The sequence below is a fragment of the Tachypleus tridentatus genome, chromosome 2 (genome assembly GCF_004210375.1).
Source record: "Tachypleus tridentatus isolate NWPU-2018 chromosome 2, ASM421037v1, whole genome shotgun sequence".
NCBI lineage: Eukaryota > Metazoa > Arthropoda > Merostomata > Xiphosura > Limulidae > Tachypleus > Tachypleus tridentatus.
Genome location: NC_134826.1, coordinates 77,402,394 through 77,428,566, shown reverse-complemented (window position 1 = coordinate 77,428,566; position 26,173 = coordinate 77,402,394). Strand labels below are relative to the sequence as shown.

At 32.6% G+C, this 26,173-nt stretch overlaps 2 protein-coding genes across 6 annotated transcripts in view; one reads left to right on the top strand and one right to left on the bottom strand.

The window, feature by feature from the left end:
* LOC143244287 (proton channel OtopLc-like) overlaps positions 1–13,555 on the top strand; it is a 62,172-nt gene extending 48,617 nt beyond the window's left edge. For 2 of the 3 annotated variants that reach the window (XM_076488665.1, XM_076488666.1), the window contains 3 exons: positions 5,904–6,064; positions 7,524–7,695; positions 11,413–13,555. In XM_076488665.1, the coding sequence (XP_076344780.1) occupies positions 5,904–6,064; positions 7,524–7,695; positions 11,413–12,398 (1,319 nt within the window). In that variant the 3' untranslated portion in view covers positions 12,399–13,555. Of the gene's footprint in view, positions 1–5,903; positions 6,065–7,523; positions 7,696–8,891; positions 11,390–11,412 lie in introns of those variants that run through there. The other variant, XM_076488667.1, reaches the window with a different exon arrangement.
* Positions 1–26,173, bottom strand: part of LOC143244288 (uncharacterized) — a 73,839-nt gene that overhangs the window by 3,906 nt on the left and 43,760 nt on the right. Inside the window, exons 4-5 of one of the 3 annotated variants that reach the window (XM_076488669.1) lie at positions 25,436–25,494; positions 23,520–24,674 (exon numbers count right to left, since the gene is read on the bottom strand). The exons of 1 other annotated variant lie outside the window; for it this stretch is intronic. In XM_076488669.1, coding sequence (XP_076344784.1) covers positions 24,615–24,674; positions 25,436–25,494 — 119 coding nt within the window. In that variant the 3' untranslated portion in view covers positions 23,520–24,614. Of the gene's footprint in view, positions 1–23,519; positions 24,675–25,435; positions 25,495–26,173 lie in introns of those variants that run through there. One more of the 3 variants, XM_076488675.1, reaches the window with a different exon arrangement.

Here is a 26,173-nt window from a genome sequence, read left to right as displayed (position 1 = left end):
AGATCTAAAATTGATCTGTTAATGAATTTATTATAAATACCAGAAAATTAGGTATATTTCATTTGTTGTTTTACACAAGGTACAGCACAGGAATCAACCTAAAACTGCAGCCTTAGTAGCAATTACACGACAATCCTAAAAACAGCAATAAACAGATATAAACTATGCATTCAACCTAATTTCTTGCATCAGAGCTTATATGCGATATGAATTTCTAGTAGGCATTTTACAGCCGTCATTCCATGTGTTATTTTAATAAGAAAAATTGCAATGCGTTTGTTTTAAAGCAATACATTGAATATAATAAATTGTTGGAAAAAAATATTCGATTTTCGATGCAGTGAGTGCACCCAGCACATTAAAGCTCACAAGCTCATTAAGCAATCACTGGGATTTTATCTGCAGGATGTCACTGTTTCTTGTAATTTTACTGAGTGGTAAAAAAAAAAAAAAAAGACAGCTGCCCAAATTAACACTTTTAGCAGTTGTTATTTCCAAATGAAGTGTCAAAAGGAAGATATTTGGTGCTCCCCAGTGGCTCAGCGGTATGTCTGCGGATTTACAACCCTAAAAATCGGGTTTCGATACCAGTTGAGGGCAGGCCACAGATAGCCCATTATAAAGTTTTGTGCTTAATTCAAAATAAGATATTCGGTTTAATATTTCGACACGGTAAAATAAAATCATGCAAATTTATAATACTTATAAGAAATAAAGAATAATTATATTAAAAATCCAATATATACTGTAGCACATTCCTATATTTACGAACTTTTTAAATTAATACTTTAATACAGTGGAGCGCCGTTGAGCCGCGGTATTTGGGGGGTCAACCTGCTTATCCGCGGCTTAAACCTTTGTGACTAAAAGCCGAAGTCGCCAACAGCTCCGCCGAGGAGCTTCATCCGGGCCATTGCGTGATCATTTATCGGATTATCGAATTAAAAATAATGCTTTAATTATTGATCACTTTTCTCACGGATTTACCGCGGATTAACTTTAATGGTCGGAGAGGTGTGATTTGATAACAATGGCGGCCTCCATAAAGCTGACATAGAGAGCGGATAAGGTAGATTAACGAATTGTAATATATTTTATTTATTTTCCAAATTAAAGCAAATCCTTTTTAAATATCCCCTTGAAGTTATAAAGGCAGGATTAAATTCGTAAGCCGCTTTTTTACACGTTCTTAAGTTAGCGGTGAGTCGCGATAATCCTCGCTTACAAGACTTGCTACAGCGGCTTAAGCGATTTCGCGGTTTACTGGCCCGCGGCTTAATGGCGCTCCACTGTAGAACAGTTTGCAATTTAGAAACTATTTATTACTCAAACGGACACCAACAATCTATTTGTAAAATTATTATAATTACAGAAACCATTATGAATTTCGGTATTATAATTATTTGAAATATAGTTACACAGGTTATTATTCTTTCGAAATAAAGTTTTGACTGTTTGTTTCAGAACTTCAGGTTTTTTTATTATGTGATGCACGTGGAGGTGAAATATCTTAGATTTTGTTGTTTATGTTTCTGTTCACTTTTGTCTAAGTACCTCTACGCCAGTATAGATATACTTGTACATTAACAGAGTAAAAGTCTAAACTTAAATTGCATTTCACAACGGTTAACATTCCAAGAATATTATTTCTTTTCATTCCTATTAGACGGCACACCCACATCCACAGAACGGTATTTCCTAGACTTGAATGAAATGCTTACAACCAATAAAAAGAACCTACTTCTCGTTTAATATTTCCTCGCTAGACGGCAATATAGTCTAAACATTTCTGATATCATTGAAATTACAAAATATTCTTCTACATTTTATATAAGCTCTGTAAAATGATTTTTACAATGTCTTATCCCGTGTCCATAATTTGTTTGTACAAAGTATCTTCATTCAGTATCTAGTATACCAATAATACCTAAACTATCAGTAAAATCCGAAAAATCTTTTAGTAGAAGAATACTTGACGATGAGAAACCCACCTGAAGTAAAAATGTATCTCAGTTTTTTTTTTTTTTTTTTGTTAATCTGAAAATGGCCTAAGAAGGTCAGAACGTTGTTTTCCGCTTTATTAGTAAAAGTGTTAATACCCCAACAAGCCGTCCTGAGATACATATTATTAGAATACTCGAAATTTAAATTATTTTTACTTCTATAAGATAAATCATAAAGTTTGTTTTTTTATAATTATATAACAAAATTCTAATAAAATTTATGTTTTGTAACTAAATATTGGCAGTAAGAGTTTAACTGAAAATATATACGTATTTCGAGAGTGATGTAAGCATTTATGTTAAGATTGCTGTAGTTTCAAATTTATTTTTGTTCATTAATGTTTACAAAACTTTCTAATGTAAGAACGCTTAATATAGATCAATAATACCAGTAAAAGTCACGTTGCAAGTACTTAGAAAATATAATATATGAATAAAGTTAGTTAAGAAACATTTTTTCTAGTCATATTTAAATTACATCATAAAATTGTTTGATTTTACTTTCACACATGTTAAAAGGAATTAATACTGACATTCCACTACGACGTTATATAGGATGTGATTTTTATGACTTGCTGGTTTACATATTAAACAGTTTTAATATAACCTACTCAACCCTCTACGCAAGTTTTTGAAGTATCTCAATAACTTATTGCTGTTGTATTAGATTGAACCAAAGTGTTATTTTACATGCTTGGAAGTGAACAGATCCATCCAACTGAAAACAGAGTGCAAAGTCCAAGAAAAGACTACTTCTATACAACTTTGTCGAGACTAGTTTTGAACGGCACAAAAGCTCTATTGTAACTTTACAAATGCATTAGATACTTGTGTATCAACCCAAACTGTTAAGGAGTCAATGAGAGCCTGTATTACAGTCATAGTCTGCATCACAACAACGATGCCAAAAGATCAATAACTATCAAAGATTGAATGCCAGTGTTATTTGATGATGTGCCCAGCTTAAATCTTGTACTCATAGACCATCATACTGGACTTTGATAAGACACTGTGAGTATTGTGACAGTACTATCATAACTGGACATAACTATTCAGTTGATGAGGCCATCATGGTCTGAGGCAACATCAGCTTCAATTGCAATACTAACTTAAATGTGTGTCAAGATATTTCTTTGGTAATTTTAAATTGCTGGGATGAGATTCTAGAGATCCATATGACGCTATATATTTATAACATTTTCGTGACAAAAATGCTGTTCACGATTTGTTTACACCATAAAGGACTTCCTTCAGATGAGGACTGTGGTTAGTAGAGAGTGGACTACTACAAGTTTTATCATCAATTATCCACATCTGGAACTTTGCTGTTTATGTTCTTCTTGTTTGGCTCTTCACGATTTGGTGTAAGAATGGGGGGTTGTTTGCAAAGATCAACAAATCTTGTTTCACCAGAAGAATGAAATCCAAAGTCAGTCAGTAATCACTGCTTCTTAAGAATGAGTTGAATATTGATAAGCTTTGTTTTGTATTTATTCCTATAAATAAAATGTTTCATTTTAAGAGGTATCATATTGAATGTTTAGTTGTGAAGAAAAACGAGTAAAGTTTATCGTTGTGTTTGAAAATATGTGAAATAAATAAAATACCAAACAACTGTTTTATTAAAAGTAATCAAATATTTGAAATAAGTATTTCGAAAAGCAATTTCGATAAAATATTTAGTTAATATTTTACATTATTTAGTAAAATAATTTCATCTTTCTTAAATTCTTATTTTTACTTTAACTTAGTTAAAGAACTTAGCAAGAAGATAATTATCACTTAAATAAAATTAACTGTATCTTTTTAAATTATAAATTAGACCTTTATGGAAACAAAGTTCACAGCTTCGAAATAAAAACACTTGTGATAAAGTAATACACAACCCAGTACTCTAAATTTTTAAAGACAAAAACATTTTTAAATTGATACATTATATGTATAGTTTTAATATAATTCGCAAACTAACTCTTACTATTCTTGGATTTGCTATGTAAACCAGCATTAGGTATTTGGACTTAAACTGCTAAGTTCTAGGGTTCGTTTTTTCACAACTGGCAGACCATTGTGTAGCTTTCTTTTGTTTGTATATCTGAAAATTCATAGTTTCATCTCATTGCTAAGAAAATTGCACTCTAAACTTTGTGACCTTTAGTTTTGTAAGTAGTTAAAAAATAATAATTTAAATCTTCAAAGTGTATAAAGTATCTATTATAATAGTTAAGATCCAAGCTAAAATAATACGATGAATTGTTTATTTACATTGAACTTTCAAAAATGATCAAACGTGCATTTGAATGGTTTAATCTCGTCATTTCGTCTTTGTGTTTTTCATGTAATAAGAAACTCCAATTTTGTTTTATATTATATCGATTCTAAACTTGAGAAGTATAATATACGTATTTTTTTAAACAAACAGCTGTTTTGAAATCCATATTATTCATTTATCGTTTATAATTATATACTTTTAGCCAATCTCAGTCTAACTGGTGTCATATCCGGAAAAGTCGTAATCTTCTTACTGTTGCATTATAAGTGCGAAGTTGTAACTTTGAGAAAACGTTCAGAATAATGAAACATGATACAACAAGCTAGATAATTAATGTATAAGCAAATACCTGTTACAAAAACGAACATAAATCTGCCTAACACATAAATCCAAATAAAGTGACACTCAAAACAACGAGTATCTGACCAATATTGGTGTAGCATTTTTTATTTTTGTTTTTAACAAACTAACATTAATCAGGGGTTTGGACTTGCTGTTTTCAACGCAGTCCTTCCTTTTGATTTTGTTTTATTTTACTTAACTTTTCAGTATTAATATTTTATATATATATGTACACACACACACACACATATATATATTTATTTATGTGCTTAAATGTTAACAAGTTCTGGAACCTAACTTAATGCCAGTCTGGTAGTTATGTGTTTAGTCATACAATTGAGAAAGCTAAACTTAATAGATTTATTTATATGGCTTAATGTAGTAAAGTTTCAGTAAATTGAGCAGAATGTTATTGCTTATTTGTTACATGTTTAAAAGTTTGAAAAGAAATTACAGCCGAAAAGACAAGTCTCAAACCTTGCTCTTACTAGATGGTGGGTTCTGATTTGATGAACAGCATTTAAAATACTTATTATTATTACTATTGATTTATTTTATACTTATTTATCAAAAAGTGGCAAGATGTCTGTTAATTTTCCTTTATATTTATAATTTGTGTAACAAATATCCGAAAAGTTATCAAACTTATAAAACTCCATTTCATCATATGATGCCGTTGTTCTTTTTCTCATAATAATTGTCTGTTTGATAAAAGTCACACGAATTAAAATAACGCACTCTTTAAGTGAACAAAGTCGCAGTTATTCAGAAAGCAATAACAGTCTCGTGACTTAGAAAAGTGTACGTCAACGAATGAACATTGTAATCACTTAGAAATAAAATAATGAGTGAATGACGATGGTGCGTTTATTAATAGATCTGTGAAATTCAAAATATTTACTTGAATAATACCTTAAGGGGATTAGAATCATGATTATTTCAGAAATATTTTAATAATGATAGAGATACTATTAGAGCACATTAAAGTGTAATATACTGTTCACTTGTCGTAATGCTGCACTAGCTTTCTTTCTAAAAGTCGACGTGTCAAAGTGTTCAAGTGTATATTGAGCAGTATTCCTGTTTCAAGATCTTAGAGTTACATACAAAATGTTAATATTTATTTGACATCAAAATAAAAATTATAAAGTTTAGAACTTTATTAGTTTTGATTGTTGTTTAGTTTGATATCCAAATTCACTTAATACTGCACTAAACTTAAAAATAAGTAAATTTTATTCCTACACTGTGTTTGCACGATATGAACAAGTTCAGTTTTACTTTTTCAGCTTTTGGAATTGGAAGCATGATATATTCTGGACTAGAATTCGGACAATTTTTTGAACTAGAGAAGAAATCACATTGCTACAACATTCTGTATGGTTTAACACCTAGCACGAGAATGGGCTTCACTTTCATTCAACTCTACTTCATTTTTCTGAATTCTAGAGTGAGTATAAAACTGATGTATTGTGTGAATTAAAAATGTTTTTCATCATTAACACCTATTAACTTCAAAAACAAAATTAAAAAATATTTATACAATTTTAGCATATATAGTAAATACTGTTAAATTATGCTTTTAACCTTAAAGTTAACTGATATCGTTAAGTTTAAACCTGTAGAACCTACAAATTATCATCATAGTGAGATACTTTAAATTGTGACTGAAGAATATTATTTCCCTTGTTTCAATGAAACGCAAAAACAGCCATCCAAATGAAGTTATAAAGTCAATGTTTGTCAGAGTTTTAAGTGTATGTGGGCTAAGGATACTTTTATAGTAGGTGTCTGTGACTTGTTGGTGATACATTTGACAAATAAAGAACAGCACACACTCCACTCGTTTCAAAATAATATATTCAAAATAACTCAAGCTATGTACAATTATTCTTTATACTATGGATATCACACCTGTATCTCAACTTTAGGTAATTCTCTCTTTTTCTTGTCGAAAGTCCACTTTGGCTGATTCAATTACTTGAAAATCCAGTTGACAAGACCAATTATATTTCCCTACTCTTATCATAATAGTATCAGTGAAGAATTCACTTACATTATCCCGAGGATTTAAACACTTGTATCTCGAACCTTATATAATTATATTATTTTGTCAAAGCCCACATAGACGGGTTCTTTACTTCACTTTATTTCTGCTCGTTTATTCACCATTATTCATATACGGCCTAATGAATTTCCTTTAAATTATGCAACGCGATGATTTCGCAATACGCAGTTAAAGTTGCGAGAAAAGTTCTGAAGGTTCGAGTATTGTGACGTCAACAATATTAGTTAAGCCTCGACAACAAAGTAATTGCAAACACAACGAACAAATCTTACAAAGCTACGCAATCGAACTTGTCATAACTGTAGCCTTTAAAATATTAACTTATAGCTGCCTTGATTTGAATAACTAAATAATTATCAAGTTTAATTCGCAAATAAATTAAATAATAATTTATACACCAAACAGTCCTGTATGTTTAACAATGTTGTGTAATACATACTTAAGAACCAAGAAAACAGAATATTTGGCCAGAAAACGAAGAAGAAAGATCAGTGAAACTGTTTTTTAATCATTTCTAAGACAAATTTTGTTATGTTGACATATTAACGACACATGAATTGGTGTGCAATTATATTAGTAATTGATATGAAAAATGGAACATTCTTTTACAGTTGAATAATAATGTTTATTTTCTTAAACATTAAAATTGGGATTGTACCCACAGTTTTCATTGTGTCTTTTAAATATTGAAATTTGGATTCTAGTCATGTCCTTCTTTTGTCTTAAAATGTCTTCTCGTTATACAACTTTGTATGTCAAATTTCGGTTAAATGTATTTATTCTATTTAAGTTTCCTAGAATTACCTATTTAAACCTATCAATAATTTTTTGTTGTTTTCAGATGGCTATTAATAAGTTCAAAACTTTAGCCAGATTTGGTCTAATGCATATGATAGCAACAAATCTATGTGTGTGGTTACATGTGCTTGTGGCTGAGACCAAACATGAAATCATGACAATAATTGACCCTAATCACACGGAGAGAATTCCATCTTTTATATTGGAAGTCAAAAGTAAGTTCGCAATAAATATATTTTATCTCTAAAATAAGAAATGTAAACTACAACTTCATGCAAATAACTGGAATTTAATAAAATAATTCTAATGCTTTCAAGTTATGTTTAGCCTTACTAAGACAGAATATAATAAAATATATGTTTGAAATGATATCTCATTTTCTGTAAAAATTAAAGTTTACACTAAATAAAGTTTTTTCCGATTTCCAATTTTAACGAATTTCATTAGTCGTAAGTAATACTACTTTTTATTCACAAGTATAAAGGTTGATTCTAAATTCTTATAATTAAATGCAAACCGGAATGAAAAATGTTTACAATTTAAATGATCGAAGCTTTTTCTTCATTATCCTTACTCAGTTACTAAGAGAAAAGAAGAACTGTGATAAGTAACATTAGATATTAAAGCAATAATTTAAGCTATACAACACCTTTATATATTTTAGTTCGCATATTTTCTAATAAATTCAAATAATATTTTAATGATAGCGCCATTTGTGGATGAAAAAGTTAATGATGATTAGAAAATTGGGCCCTTAACTGAATCACTTGTCTTTTCTTTGCATATATGATTGCCAAATTATTTTTTCACTCAACAGAAAACTTTCCTTTAAGAAGTTAATCTTAAATAAGTTGGTTAGTCCGTTTACATCCTAATTTTTAAATAACGTCACCACTTAATAAACCAATTAATAAATTGGACACTAAATTGAATTCGTTGCCTACTTTTTGTTTCTAAGGTAATCAAGTCTCAACATCAAGTTCAGATTAAAGAAAATTTGCTTATAAAACTTTGATCAGTGAACTGTAGTTTTTGTTATTCATCTTCTGTTTCGGATTAACTTTCTTTCTACGTTCTTTTCTTATTTATATACCGTCCTAAAAATAAAGATAACCAGTTCTGTAAGAGGTTGTTACAAAACATTAATTAATTTATTATTTTAATTCCGTTACCAAAATAAAGATTACTTGTTAATAATTAGAATATGACCTCAACATTTTTTTCTTTTTCAAGTATGACTCATTTTGAAATGATTTTTTAAAATAAAGTTGTAACTAATAAATTCCATTATAATTAGGCCGTGAATAACAGTATTTTTTTGTAACTTAGTCCTAATCATAACGTTAATACTAGCCCAGTTAGTAATGTTTCATGTATTGTCTGTTATAACTTTTTGTTTTTCTCCCACTAGCCTAGCTGATAATGTTCAACGTGCTGTCTTCTACCAGTTGTTATTATCAATCACCCTGATCTAATTATTAACATGCTATATGTTATCTTTTATGAGTTGTTGTTATCAATCACCCTGATCTAGTTGTTAACGTGTTATATGTTATCTTTTACAAGTTGTTATTATTAAGCTCACTGGTCTAGTAACTAATATGTTAAATGTTGTCTTCTATAAATTTTTGAACCCCACTAGCGTAGATAGTGATGTTTTATATATTGTCTTCTAACAGTTTTAACTGTTTTTTATTATTTTGTTCATAGGTATAGGTTTAATCTTTAATTAATGCATGAGCTTTATTTTTATGAACATGTCACCTGAGTACGTGTTTAGTTCCACTCCAGTTATATCTCTACTGAGAGACATACTGTTTGTCTATTGTTTCTTCTTTCAAATACTATTCACTCGACTGCCATTCCTTCAAGTCAATACACCAAGAAATGACCTTGGTTCAATACACCCAGGGATATGTTTATTTTTTTTATTTAGTTCTTTTAAGGATTCTGTGGGGTTAGAAGTTGAAACAACTAAAAAATATATATTTGTGTTCCTGTGTGGTTATATTTACAGCAACCAAGATGAAAACTTGCAGAAATATAAGTTTTCATGTGCCCAAAATACTGATATACAAAAATGTTTGATTTCTCGATTTTGAATCACTTTAGGGGGATCGAAGCTCACAGAAAGCATTATTTGGCGGTTTCAGACAATTATTCAGCAATATATTAATCAATCTACATGACATTTGGTACAAAGATAATCTTTGAAAGTCCTATACAGAGATATAACCAAAATTTGAAATTTTAGTTTTTCAGTGAGGAAAGCCCAGTTCGGATTTCTTTGTGGACAATTAGTGTGTATGTCAACCAATGTATAAGGGATTTGATACAAAAATACCTTTTTGTATGTTCCAAACAGTGATAAAACCTGTTTTGATTTTTCTGGTATCAAAATTAACTTTGTTGGGTTGAGATATGTTACATAGTTTACATTTGTTGATTTTAATATTTTATTACAACTTCTACTTCACCGACCTTCCAGTCAAACAATCACCATAACCCAATTAAACTCAATCTTAATAATCTTCTTTTAAAAATCTAATTCATTTCTAGTTTTTTAGTATACTTGTGTAAAAGTTACAAACTAAATCACACATACTGGAACGCTAGAACTTGAATAACGAGTTATAACGTTGAATCAAGTTTTTTTTAAAAATACAAAATATATCTCTAGAACGTACTATGTTGTTATTGGTTAATACTAGCATTTATTATGTATTCATATTATTACCAAGGCTTGTTTACTATGAGTATACAGAAAACATGGTTTTTGTTAACCTTGCTTTGATCTTTCACTACCATGGAGTAAGTTCATAACAAGGACTCTCGGTAATTCAGCGATAATCATATAATCTAATGAAGAATATCAAGTATACCTTTTCATTTGCAATCACATGAAATTTTTTTAACCTAGATTGTAATATAAATAAAAGTAAATTACAGTCGTCGTTCCAATGATAAGTACGAAGTGTATGGCACGTGCTGAAGCGAATATCACCTTGACGAGAGTCTCATATCTTGTATACATGGGATTTTGTTTTATTTGTGCAAACATACGATTGAATGTGTTAATATTCCACGAACGTTACTACATTATTTAAAAGAAACAAAATTATATGTTTCGAATGAGGATTAGTTCTTAAATATACAATCCTCCCTACCTTCTTGTCCTCAGACTTCCTTTGAACAGTAAAGTGCTGCGTGGATTTACTCAGTATATACAGTTTGAAGCTTTGTATATTATGGTATTTGATTGTACAGATTAAATATATTAGGTGTTGTGTTTTTAACACTCTTATGTATGAACAGTCTGAAATACTGTAGCTTGTATGTTTCAGAAACAACTTGGTAAATTAATTTCATAATATTATATAATTGTAACAAAATATGTAAACAGTTGTCTAACTTTTATTTATAAAAGTAAATACCAATGATGAAACAATCAAATTTTACAAAGGTGTAGAATCTGTAATTACATTTCAAACTCATGTAAACGGTAGTCTAACTACTAGTGATGAAACTATCAAAGTTTGCAAAGGTGTAGAATCTGTAATTAAATTTTAAATTACGAAGGAGACGTTTCAGGCTGACGGAGCAGACTTGCTGCAATAATCCATATCATAAAACCACTTACTCCTTTTTATTTGTCAGCTAGTCGTAAATAATTGGAATTTTTAACATCTTAATCAGTTGGCGAGAGACTGTATTGAAGTAACTTTCTTATTGAAGAACCATATACATTTATATCAGTAACAATTTAAATGAATTTAATTTATATTAAAATTTACATTTTACTTCTTTACATTTTGATTTTTGCTATTTTTATTTTTCTAAGTAATATTACCAATATTCTTATATTCTAAAACATGTTGTACATGTTTTGGTGAAGCTGTTTCTGATTTACACTATTTCCAATTTTATATAAGCTGACAACGACCAAGAAGTAACCGACAGCCACACAATCTTCAGTAGGCGACAAACACTTCACGAGCGTGTGGAAAGGTCAGTTGAACAAGGAATATACATTAGTCACGAGTGCCGTCGGTCTAATATCATGGGAGAACTTGTGCAAGACGCTAGCCCATTTCTCTTTCCTTGTACTATCGAGTACAGTTTGATCTGTGCCGCTATCTTATACGTTATGTGGAAGAACATTGGTAAAGCTCAGAACAATGTCGACAATACAAATAATGCCTCATTTTTCACTCGACATCGTCATCACTATACAGTAGATTGCACCAATGCCAATAAAGGCCTCTTCACTGGTATTATTGTTTTGGTTTTGGCAATCATCAGCTTAATTCTTTTCTTTGTGCTAATTAATAAAGAATGGTATAAAAACTTAGCTGTCATGGAAGCTCACGTGTTTGAGCTTGCACTGTATATCTTGACTTCAATAGCAGTAGTCGTGGCCATTATACAAGTGAAAGAGCTAAAATACAATCCTTACAGAAATATAGAACTTGACAATATTCTGCTTATTGTGGCACAGAGTGGACTTTACGTGTTTACCATGTTTAGTATAATTGGTGGTCATTTCACGATGGACCAAAATACTGTATTAGTCTTGCTTACCGCTATAGCTTGTCTCATCCAAGCTACGCTACAGACAATATTCATATTGGAAGCTTCTCGCCGCTATTGTAGAAATAGTGATCAGATGGAAAGAAAACCAGGCCGGGAGATGGTGACTTTCCTCTTGGTCTGCAATTTTGCTATGTGGTCTATCAACACCTTGGAAACTCGTAGAGGAGATTCCAATCCAGTTCAGATGCATTTTTATGGCTTTTGGGCATGGACAATAATCACTCATGTGACGACTCCCTTGACTATTTTCTTTCGTTTTCACTCTACTGTTTGTCTTTGCGATATCTGGAAACGTAGTTACAAAGTTCGTTCTGAATTGGTATAATTACTGAAGTTGTAGTATATGGCTTGAGAATTTCTACTAAACTAACACATACACAGTTACGAATGATGGTTTCAGTTTTGAGTTTGATTTTATGAGAGCATAATCAAATTTCTGTCTGGATTACTTGATAATTTAATGTTGTGGAATGACACAATATAACCTAATTGTAATAAAAATATGTCTTAGAGTGTTATAAAATGTTTTATAGCATTTTAATATAATGATTAATTTACTATAAATTTCAATCTCAAATAAATTTGTTTAATTTTTCTCAGAATTACTTATTGGATTTCGATATTCTATATTTCTAGGATCTGCTTTTATCTGCTTCCTTATTGTATGTACTATTTTGTAAGGAAAAATCAGTTTCACTTTACAAACAGTCCATTTTACTTTTATAGCAAGAAAAATTCGTGCTGGAAATATCACATTCCATATAATATTTCACTCAATAAGCAAACTAACTCTTGAAACTTTCAGTTGTTATTGAAAGTTCTGTTGTACAAACACAGTAATTATAGCATCACAACACACAAGTTAACTCCCTGGTTTTTAGTTGTTATGGCAATGTTGCTCACTAGAGATGTAATAACAGAATCACTATAGAAGAGATTCCTGTGGTTTTTAGTTGTTATGGCAATGTTGCTCACAAGAGATGTAATAACAGAATCACTATAGAAGAGATTCCTGTGGTTTTTAGTTGTTATGGCAATGTTGCTCACTACAGATGTAATAACAAAATCACTATAGAAGAGATTCCTGTGTTTTTTAGTTGTTATGCTGATGTTTTAGTACAGATGTAATAACATAATAAAATATACGGTAATTGTTATTAACCTTTACACAAATTATCTTCCCAGATTTATAACTATTATAGTAATTTTCCTTAGTACAAATGTAATCATAGGATCAGAGCAAATGATGAGATTTATTTTTATTATTATCAAACTATGAATAGATTGACCAGAGTAATGAGAATTAATCACACAGTGGTTTTTCTATAGTAATATGCCTTATTGTATGTGTGTATATTTTATGTTCTTACCAGTTTGTTTTCTCTAACTATTACAGAATCAGTAAACATATAACAGTAGATATTTTAATCTTGAGAAATATACATTTGAAGTGTTTGATATGAATAAAGTTATTTCTCTACATCCTGTGTACGTTATTGCTACAGGTTTTTATATACTTCAAGGAAATTGTTTTTATTTTTCCGTGTGTGTGAAAATCTGTAAAGATAAATTTGCATCAATATTTGCAAGTAGATTCTAACATATGTAGTACTTATACTCATGTGAAGTTCGAGAATAGTTAACCTTTTTATTGTTACCAAACACTTCTTTTTAACATAAAACCACGTGTGTGAAACTCTAATACCTGGTTGCGTCATTCATTACTACTCTTTTAACAACATCGTATAACTGTAGTTAATTCACCATTATTTACTAGTAATGCTATATGACAGAAGTTAAATTCACCACTAATAGTAAGCGATATCATGCAACTTGAGTTAATTTACTACTAATAACTTACAATGTTACATTATTGGAGTTAATTCAGTACTAGTAGTTAACAATATTACATGAGTCAATTAAACATTAATAACTAACAATGTTTCTTAATCGTAAACGATTCATCCTTATAATTAATAATGTTATAAAACTGGAATTACAATGATAGAAACTGGGTTTCGATACATGTGGTGGGCAGAGCATAGGTACCCCATTGTGTAGCTTTGTGCTTAACTTCAAACAACAACAATTATATATAACTGGACTTTTAAATATTAATGTAAGTGTTATAATTTAGATAGTTTAAATATAACATAAGTGTTAAATGTAGTTATATTTAGAAGTGATAGTTTATCTTTGTTTATGCAAGTTTTTTTTTCAAATCATGTTGTAGCTCAATTGTTGTGAATTGGCGCTTGTAATATTGTCATGTTACTGGAACCTTCTACTTTGTAATATTGTGTCATGTTACTGGAACCTTCTACTTTGTAATATTGTGTCATGTTACTGGAACCTTCTACTTTGTAATATTGTGTCATGTTACTGGAACCTTCTACTTTTTAATATTGTGTCATGTTACTGAAACCTTCTACTTTGTAATATTGTGTCATGTTACTGAAATCTTCTACTTTGTAATATTGTGTCATGTTACTGGAACCTTCTACTTTGTAATATTGTGTCATGTTGCTGGAACCTTCTACTTTGTAATATTGTGTCATGTTACTTTGTAATATTGTGAACCTTCTACTTTGTAATATTGTGTCATGTTACTGGAACCTTCTACTTTGTAATATTGTGTCATGTTGCTGGAACCTTCTACTTTGTAATATTGTGTCATGTTACTGGAACCTTCTACTTTGTAATATTGTGTCATGTTACTGGAACCTTCTACTTTGTAATATTGTGTCATGTTGCTGGAACCTTCTACTTTGTAATATTGTGTCATGTTACTGGAACCTTCTACTTTGTAATATTGTGTCATGTTACTGGAACCTTCTACTTTGACCTCGTTCTCTTTGATTGAGTATTATTGCATCATAATATCCCGTAGAGCGTAGAAGGTTCTAGGCTTTGATCAGTTTGTAAATACTCGTACAAAATGTAGTTCAAGTTACGTAATTATATTGATAGAGAGATCTAGATTGTTTGATTGTGAGTTCAGCAGTAAAGAGCATACAGTGGGGATCTTTAAAGTGAAGTTATTACAGATTCTATTTTAATAAAAAGTTGGAGAAAAATAATTATCTTGTGAATTAAGTTCTGCAGTAATTGCACTACTCTCTATGGACTTGATTGAAAAAGAGACGATTATTGAAATCATTGTTTCATCTAAGTAATTATTTTAAAAATAAATATATGATCCCCGTTACGCATCACTCTCACGTCATGTATATATTTACATGTCCAATGTGTAACTTTGGTTATGTAGGCTCTACAGTACGTTTACTTGAGCTCACATATTAAGTGAATGCACAGAATACTGTATATAATTAGTTGTCCATTCTTCACAACTTCTTAAAGGACTGCAACGTAAATGTCGTTTCTAAACATTTCAACATCTTCGGGAATGAGTTCAGCAATGTTATGCTATACACGATATAAAATTTGTGGATTCACAAGATACGCTTTGAACTAAACGTTAATCAAACAGCTTAACCTTTGCTCTTGAAACCATGTTATACAATCATGTAGACTTACATTGATAAGGGGATAGAGAGGGGTGAATGACTTGGGCTGAAAGGAAGCATCTTTCAGAAGAAGAGTGTTAACACAGAACATAAGAAGAGAGAATAACAAGAGAAAGAAGAAGAAAGGTGAAAGTTGAAACTGGAAACATAGAGAGAGAGATAATGAGAGCACTAGCTGATAAAGAAATGTAGAAGAGAGACGAGAGTCTGGAACTTGAGATTATGAAATTTACCCAACAGAATGATTAAAGGACCCAAGAATGGCAATGGACTGCTAAAAAGTTAATAGCGAAAAGACGATACCAATACTTTCCTGGATATGTATGAAATATCTACCCAGAGTCATAACTGGAAAAAGTAAGTGAGCAGCCCCACTCATACAAGAAAAGGCATACATGTGTATGCAGGCATGAATTTAGGAGGTGCCATAGACAGTGACCAGCTAAAAGTGGTCTTGCTGAAATACTATGAACCTACCAAGGAAGGTTTTCGTCAGAAGTTCAGGGACGTCGCATCTGTATTTCGGTTTGTAGAAGGTGATATTCATAAGATGGACTCATATGGCCAAGTGTGAAGAAAGTTTCGAAGGACTAGCAGAGTTAATATTATGTGAATATCTCGTGATCACGTGCATGTCTCTGTTCTTAATGGAGACAGCACTAAAAGATATAAACGAAATGATCAAGATAGCAGAACAGTGAATGGAAAGCCATGAAGGGGGTACAAATGGCAAGTCCAAGAATAATCAGTTACAATCGAAACCATGGGTGGTTGATCAGAAGCAGGATTCCATCAAATAGGAAAAGAGATGCTATACTTGGTATAAATTGGGAGATATTGTAAGTTGGTGAAAATCTGTGATAAACAAGCAGCAACTAAAATATCAGCATAAAGCAGTTGGTGCTGGCAACAAACAAAAGAAGAGTGAATATCGCCGTGGGTGCTACTGCCAGAATAAACAAAATCAAGAAAACTTATCAGGTTCACCACGAGGAATAAGTGCTGTCACCATGATTAAGCAGTGCATGATTGATAGTCAGCTCAAGTTGGCAAATGGGTCTACAGAGCTAGTGATAATTTGAACGTGTGTCAAACGTTGTGAAACACCAAGAAACCACAGCATACCAGAAGATGAAGGCAACGTCTGGAACAAGAAAATGAAAGCCCTACGAGGCCTAGGCTGCAGCAATGCAAAGTGATAACCAGTCGAGCATTTAATGACCAGATGGCAGGCAATGTACATCTGATGGGACAGTGAGACATTTTTTCATACCAATAACAAAGGTGGACATTCCATACTATGTGGGAGTCATTGAGACCATATGTTTGAATGTGTCTCTCTACAACTTGATGATTGGTAATATACAAGGCAATAGGAGTTTGGAAGAACCGACAGAAAGAATACTGAAGAAGCATCTGGATTCATCACAAAAGCACAAGAAGAAGAAAGCAAGCAAGATATCCAGCCCATACATGTCTCTAAATATGACGCTCTAATGAACTCTTGAGGAACTGAAGGATGCGCAGAAGAAAGACCCTTCATTGCAGAGATTTTCATATAGTGCCTAAGAGAAATAAGTGTGCAAGACAAAGGGGAAAGGTAGATACAGAAAAAAGAACCAGAATACCAGACTCAAGTGATGAAGTTGGCTTATTATTCATTTTTTGGGGGAACACCTAGGAGTGAGGAAGAAGGCAAACAGAATCACAATTACTTTCATTAGCCAGAGGTCATCAGGGATATGACCAGATTCATTTGATCATGTAACATTTGCCAAAAGACAGTACCTAGGGAGAATGTAGCCACATTGTTACTGGATGAGATGCCTTTCATAGCAGAGCCATTCAGCAGAAGAGCTATGAACTTGATCAGACCACTAGCACCTGTATCTAACAAGAGCAGTGACATGTGTTGACAGTAGCTGGCTATGCAACACACTACCCAGAAAAAACAGATATTTCAAAGGTAGAAATAGAAAGAGCAGCAAAAGCCATATTGAAAATATTCTGCAGTGTAAACTTTCCTAAAGAAGTTTTGAATGACAGAAGGAATCAATTTACCTCTGAACTGAGGCAAAAGTCATACAAACTATCAGCACAAGGCAACTCATTACCACCCCTGTACAATATCAGATGTAATGGACTTTGATATTGAGATCTCTACCTGTAAATAGTATCATTTGCTTACCAAGGAGACCCACAGGCGAGAATAGAACTTGTACTAAGAAACAAGATCTGACGCATGTATTGAAAGACATAAGTGAAAAACACATACTAGTATATTTTAGACCACAGAAATTGACTGAAGGAGACCTGCCAACGATCTCTACTTTAAGGATGGAAATGTACAATGGCATCAAAAACTGACATATAGATAAATAATGTAGTCAAAATGTGTAAATGCTCAGCCATTTACTTTAAGACATCTTTTTTTGCAAAACAAGTTCGTTCCAAATGATGATATCTTAAAACTGTCTCATAAGAAATAAGGATCAATTTTATATCATGTCGAGTGATGGTTCGGGGTTTCAAGGTTGTTCTATAATAAATTTCTAGTAAGCAAGAAAATATCAGTTCATCAGCCATTCTGGCGCAAGCAAAAACCTTTTATTGGGGAACTGCTGAATATCCTTTGAAATACATAAGATAATTTTCAAATATTCGTGCAAACATCTATCAATAACGGATTTTCAGGTCAAGTACATATATTTGTTAAAAGATGTGTTGATAACAATGCTTTTTAATGGATTTCCCTGTAATTTCAAACATTACAGTATCAATTTATTAGCAAGAAATGTGGGCGAAAAGCAGATTTGCATCCAGCCATTGCAATCAAATGTTCACGCTGACTTGTATGCTCAAAGCTACGAAGCATTATTTAGTGGAATCAGGAAACACTTTCAAGACCAAGGAATCGATATAGAATATGATGAATACTCGAGAGGATACACACTCGTAGTGTTTGATCTTGTACCCAATCTATACAACAGTGCATTTTAATTTGGTGAAACAGAAAAATTTACATTTTGAAATACAATTTGTTAAAACATTACTTAATGCTATAAACGTTCTTTCCTGTGCAGAATTTCAGTCCATTTTAGAAACTGACCAGGCTAGAATAATCATCACTGATATTTCAGAAGCAAGGAACGTAATAGATATTTATTCTATACTCTCACAGAAATTGTGTAGACAGATTAAACTGCAAGGTATGTTTGCTAACAATATACCTAACCATGCAAACCAACAATTGTAGATCATCAATTTGGATCTGAAACATAAAACTGGAAGTCATTACGTCTGTATCAACTTTGGTCTAAATGAGTAAAGAGAAGATTTTGATTCCTTCGACCTGCCTTTACGTAATCACAACATAAAACATTCATAGAAAACAACATGGCCAGGTGATTATGGCACTTGACTTGTAATACGAGGGTCGCGGGTTCAAATCCCTGTCACCCCAAATACGTTCGCTCTTTCAGTCTTGGGGGCGCTACAATTGACTTAGTCATACTATTTATTGGTAAAAGAGTAGCCCAAGAGTTGGCGGTGGGTGATGATAACTAGCTGCCTTCCCTCTAGTCTTGCACTGCTAAATTAGGGACGGCTAGCACAGATAGCCCTCGAATAGCTTTGAGCGAAATTCAAAAACAAACAAACTATCTATTATTTTCACTAACGAATCTCTGTACCGTTTCAGTCGATTTGATCAACCTTGTGATCACCATAAAAATTAGGAAGTGAATATAAATTATGCTTTTATCGTTCGAGAATCACTAAAGATTATAGTACGAAAGTGTTTTTCTGAATAGCCTAAAAGCTCATTACATTATACATTTATATTTATATATCACTTGGACCAATCGAGTTAAAACTACTTTTAAAAGTGAATTTGTTGATTTTTTTGGAAAATCGAAACAATGCAAAAACGTGTACATAATTCCTTGTTTCCAACTCAAAATCTTCAGTCGCTCCAGGAAATTGTTCTGACTCCAGAACATTGAAGAAACCAGGATTCCAGAATCTACAAGAAGCTCGCCACACAAATTATAAGTACCAGTGATGACAAGAAAACCCACTTGTAGAGAAATATATATATCGATGACTGAAGAAGGTCGAAACGTTGTTCGCTCCTCCACATAAAAAAATTTTTCAACCCAAACCAGCCGTTTTTACATACGCAAATTATAAGTATGCTTGAAAATGAAACTTTGTAGAATGGACGGAAACTGCCTGTTGTCGAGACACAAGTGTAAAGGACGACATTTCGAAAGTCTTCCGCCTTTCGTTTTCAAGTCAGTGTGTGTCTGTCAATTCTTTGGTAGGTATTTGGGTTAAATTATTATTTCGTTCCCCGAAATGGGCGAAAAATGACCCGGGGCGTTCGGAAACTCTTGTTTACCTTCACCCCACACGCGGCAGGAGTTAATTTAGTACACAATTTCAAACTTATTATCTGAACTGGAGTAACACTTATTTACTGAACTAGAGTGGTGGTAGTAAATTACCTTGGTTGTTGTTGACAGGTTTATTATCTCTTTGAGGAGCGTCTGTCGAAGTGCGAAAAAAATAAGCGAGCCGAAAAGCGTGTGAAGAGTCAGGCGAAAACCTGCAGCTTACATTCTCTCGAAAATATCTTGTGGTCACAGCAGGGAGCCAGCACGTCAACACAGATAACACATATGACTATATTTTATGAAAATTTAGATACTTAAAGACGGGTCTCATTTCAGGGCTGGGATCTATAGAACCAATGAAACTGAAATTTTGCTGTGGGGAGAAAGGGAGTACCATGAAAAAACCCACTTTCACGACCAGGGCGACGAATAAAACTGCTCTGATCGTGCCTGGAGGCAATCTGTAGGGATAAAGATACAAGGATTAACAAATATTTACATACAATAGCTGGGATACATATCAAGCAACACAGTTTAGCGTTAGAAGAGGCTAGACTCGTGTAGAGAGGCGTCCAAGAGGACTGTCGTTGGTAGTCTTGCTTGGTGCGATCATTATCAACCTCTTGTTGGATAATGGTCTCAGGTGTCTGGGAGAAGTCAGTGTGTGTGCCAAATTCCAAATTTATCATGGTAGCCATTTTGGTTTTAAAAACCTTCATGGGAAAACCCAAAAGGCAAATTAGGGGCGCTCAGAAACTGTTGTATCTCTTCAGCCCACATGCGTCCATTGGTTAGGCATAACTTGATAGGTGATATTTTATAAGAAAATTGGTAATAATGAACATATGCAATTATGGTAATTACCTTGATTGTTGTTTGGTGGTCACCTTGATGTCAGTCGGACACAACTGCGAAGAAGACTAGTCTAGCCGGACGAGGTTAGGAAGATCGAGCTTTGCTTGTGGTTGTAGACACGATGTCACGAACAAGGGGAAGCAGAAAGAGCACGTCAACAGAGTTAAGAATCGCGTTAGAATAGCTGCTATATTAATTATAGAAAAACGGGTCTCTTTCCAGGGCTTGGGTAAGAAAACACCCAAACTTTTGCAATGGGGAAACGGAGTACCCTGAGAAAAACCCACTTTCGCGGCCAGGGCACCGAATAACCTACCCGTGCCCTATGATAGCTGTAGAAAGCGAGTTAGATAATCAAATAACGATAAGGGCTAAATGCAAATATATCGAACTGGGAGAAAAACTAAGAACAATCTAGAAAAACTATAGCAAGCCTTGCGCCTTTAATTTTGAAGGCCTTTCGCAAGAAGGGTGTTGTTCTTCCACTTACAGAATTTGATTAATTCTCCTGAAAATTCCAGTTTGAGTCACTTGAGAATTGGTAGCTACTTTGTTATAACAGCGGAATCAGTAATCGTAACATGCATGGTTTGAGTCTGGTTTGTGGTTTTCATACGTGATATATTCAATGATGTATGACAGGCTTTGTTGCTTTTCTTCGTCTGGTTCGAACAATGCTGAAAGCTCATGTTTCCTCAGTCTGAGAAAAGATATCTTTCTTCACGGTGTGATTCGAGGTATTACTGGCTTTGACAGTTGGAGGTTTCGAGGGGAAGTTGTATGAATCACTAAGATTGAGTACTTTCTTTGCTTGTTGGTAATGCAGTGAATCAGCGCCTGGTTGTGGTAAGGCGTCAGTTGGTTGATTGGAAGGTTTAGGAAACCTGGCCTTAGTGAGACGGCTATAAGGGCGCTTGGCACTAAAATGAAATATATGATAGTAGCACCCATTACGTAAAACGTAATCGGCACTGTGCTTCGTAGTAGTAACTATCTTGACGAACCTGGTGGGTTGATTGGACTTCTTGGAGAAAATTCCGTAGACAGTGTATATGTCAATCTTATATTGGCTTTCTTAAGGCAAGTTTGATTTCTGCAGGATGGATAGATGTGTCAACTCCTTTGAGGAAAACAGAGAACAGGTTGGTGGGGCTCTTGGTGAGTGAACAGCTAACTTTGATTGTTGTATTCCAAGGTTTACATAAATAAAATACGTCTGCTTGTGTAGAAGGCTGGAGGAGAATTCAATGTGTGTATGTAGGTGTTGTCAGTCTTTCATAGTGTCCTGGTGGGTTGTGGAGAGGGTGTTATGATTGGTTGGATTATCGCTGTTTCTGATTGGAGGTAGATTCAACCAATGGCAACCACAGGTTACTCACCTCTAATTTGGAAAATCTGTTTAGTGAAAGTTTAATAGTGTTAATATAAAATGATTCTTTGATTTTTCTTGTCTTTCACAATTTGTCTGTATTAATGATTCTAGTTTTCTCCCAGTTTATTTTGTGTCCAGTTGATGTGGTGTGTTGTACAATGGCTGAATTTTGTGTTTTCATGAGTCTTGTACTATCCTCATATTCTTTTATTCTTGTCATGAGTTTCCTTCCCGTTTCTCCAATGTGTGTTTCGTTGCAGGAACCCGGAATTTCATAGATGACGTTTTAGAGATTTTCTTTGGTAGATTGCTGTTTGTTTTTACCAGAATGGACCTTAAGGTATTGTAGGATTTCCACCGAAGTTCTATGTTGCATTTTTAACTATGTGTTTGAGTTTTTCACTGAAATGTTGTAGGTATGGTAAATATGTAGGTATCAAAGTATAAGTATGCTATTGCTGATATAGTTTAACTGTGTTTAACTTAAGGTTCAATTATATATAATGTATGAAGAGAGAAAAGTGAAGAACATTAACTGTACGAAGGAAATAGTAAGTTTGATAATGCGTATAGTGGAATTTTTGAAAGATATTTTGGATAATAGCTTCTGCAGTTATACAGCTTATAAACGAGAGAATTTTTCGTGTTAATTTTGTTGATAGCGTAATTAATGTTGTGTGTATGTTACTGAACATAATATAAGGCTTTATTAATGAATATCTAGATTTTCAAAATGGTAAATTCAATGATTTAGAATTAGTATTGTTCAAAGATAACCTTGTTGAAATTATCAATATTGTATAAATAAAAGTATTTCATTGTCTCTTTGTGAGTTCTTTTTTCCACACATAAACTTCCTCGAGTTGATGGCATATGTGCTCTACTCGCGAAAGTACGACCTGAATATACTTATATTCCTTTGTAACAAGTGTAACATTGAACCCCACTATGAAGCCAAAGAGTTGCCCACATGCCCATTACGTTTGCTAAGAACGGGTATGAAAGACTTGTTTGTAGAATTATAAGCATACAAACTTACTAATGAGCTACCCTGTTTTTAATTATCAAGAAATATTAAGTAATATGTAGTAAATTAATAATACCAAAATATTTTGGAACTTCATACCTACTAATATTATTCCCATTCTGGTAGTTTCTAAGCATTCTACCAATAACACGAAAATGAAACCATTCTTCATTAACAATTTTTTTGTATTACTGAATTTTTTTTACAAAGCATCGTAAATGTTAGATTCTTTATATACACAATGAAACAAAATATTTACCAAGGGACTGAAGCCTATGTTGGTCTGATAGGATTCTGTGATAGTAGACCTGTAGATTAAAACAAGAGACATATGAATGGTACTAATTAAAAGTCCTGGGAACACGGAACAGGCCTAGCAATCCACTGGAATATTTGACACTTGCTGTATAAATTCAAGAAGATTCACGGAACAGACTGACTCCAATGTTAACGACCAAGAAAAAGACGAATGGGTACCATTAATTTGACTACTTTAAAGAGAAAATTCCAGAAATTGTTGGGATGACGAGGAAAACAAAATTTGATATACTTAGAATATCTGAGACCAAGGTAAAATTGTAGCACAAGTGAAAAAGCAAGTATATAAGAATAAGCTATAAAAAATGTGAAAATTTTATTTTCTTCTAATTATATTAAGATCTTAGCAAAAACCAATGATGAACAGACTTTGAATAAAAGAAAGCTTGTCTAGGCCCAGCATTGAATCCAAATCTTCCCACCTGGGTTAAAAGAATGGAAAATACTTTAATCGAAATCAGTGCTTAATTTGTTCGAGCATATTGTCAACAAAGATTTTGCTTAAATGGATACACTGAGTGTAGATATTTCTGTCGGTGGCACAACTTGTAGGATGGAATAGATTTAGGTTTTCTTTTTGCAGATGTTTGCTGTAATTAGTTACTGCACACAAAGTCTCATCCAAAACTGCTGGGATAACAAAAAGGCTATATTTTCTATTTCCAGCAAGGTACCTCCTGTTAATGATACTAAATCTGCACTATCTTTGTGTAGGTGCTCAAAGATCATCACAATTAATCACTAACAAATTAAGACAACATGAGCAGAATTTCAATTACTGAGCCAGTGCACTTTGAATAATTCTGAATTTTTTAGTTCAGGTTCTTCCAATCACCTCTAACCTCATGCAACACTCATTCATGTTTTGATGACTTGTTTAATAGTAAAGATATGTCTTTGATATTAGGAAGAACCTTCTTCACGAACACTGTTTTATTTCTAGTGCTAATTAAACCTAAAAATATAGCATGGACCTACAATGCGTATAAAGAATTTCTCCTCTGGCTATCTCTGAAAGTCGCTTGTGCAGCCCATTATTTTCTTTTTAATTGGTGAAACCATCGAAATTATTTTCTTGTAATCCAGGTTCCTTTTCATCAGCTTTCTGTCAAGTAATTATTAATGATTTTAGAATCAGTACTTACAAAATTAGTAATGCTCAAAATTTTTCTTTAACTTTACTGCAGTCATATAACAAATCAAAACTGACAAGTGGCTTATACTGATGTTATATCATCCATTATCTATATTAGTAAAACAGCCTGTTTGAATGTATTTCAGTTAGTCAGTGTCATAGCTCCAAGAAGAAAGGACCTAGAGACCTGACCTATGTACACTTGCTAAGAAAATTCTAAGGGTGTGCATCTGGTATTGTTTTTCTTAAGAAACATTTGACCAACAAATTGTTAGGGGATATGTGTTTAATAATAACAGTTTTAAAAAACGCATGAATGCGTCAGAATTCACATTATTATTATTTTCATGTGATGGGCAGGCGTTTAGATTAGTTGTTAAAGTTTAGATTTTACCTCCACCACCCACATTTATATTGAATTGATGTATGCAGTTTCGAGTGGAGCACACAAGTCACTAACTCAACGAAATTTCCAGCTAAAATAAGGAATGATTCTGAAACTGAGATTCCACAAAACACATCAAATCTTAGTAAGTCTTCACTTATATTGAAATACAAATAGAATTCCTTACATTAAATGCTTGGCTATTTCATTAAATAATTCTCCTACTAGTTACATATTATCCTTAGCAAGTTCTTAATCAACAAACTACGTGAATAATACTCAGTCACAATTACAGTATCCTTTCTTTTCATTCACTTGATCGATAAAAATAACTATTTTAACTTACGTGAAAGTTAATATGGTGTCCTGGCCTAGTTGTAGCCTGGACAACTTCAGCATCTTGAACTTAGAGAAAATTTTGTTTACAAAATGAATTTTCTTTAAATGCAATTAAATGTGATAATATTGAATGAATTTTTGATATTTCATCTAGAACAGATTGATTTTCCAAATCGTTAGAAAACAGATATTATTATTATTAGAGAATAAAGCTTATGTTTGAACACTAGGAATGACTCATACAATAATTGTCCAATTTTCAAAGGAATAGAAAATATACACTGCATAGTAATAAAACTTCCATAACATATAAAAAACAAAGAAAGTCTTCTGTATGGTGTCAGTTTAGAAATATTTCTTATCATTCTCAAATGCCTTTACAGTTATATATTCCTGAAATTTTACGAGCGACAATAATGAACCACTACCCTGGATATACATCAGTTGGCCCTCTTGGAATAACAAAAGACCATTGTTTGTTTACAACAAAAGGATTTTCTGGCTTAGTACTCTACAAGTTATAAAACAGTATGCTTGTTGTTTTCCTGTAAGCCAGACTTATAAACCATTTCAACAAGATATCCATTGTTTTATGGTTCTTGTTTCTACCACAATCTTCTTGGAATTTTCTTGGCCCAGTTTTTGTTGGCTCATTTCTATTTACTATAAAATGATACAAACAGATCTGCACATTTGTTGATTATTTCCCCGATGTGTAATGTTATTCTTTTTCAGAGAAATTAAA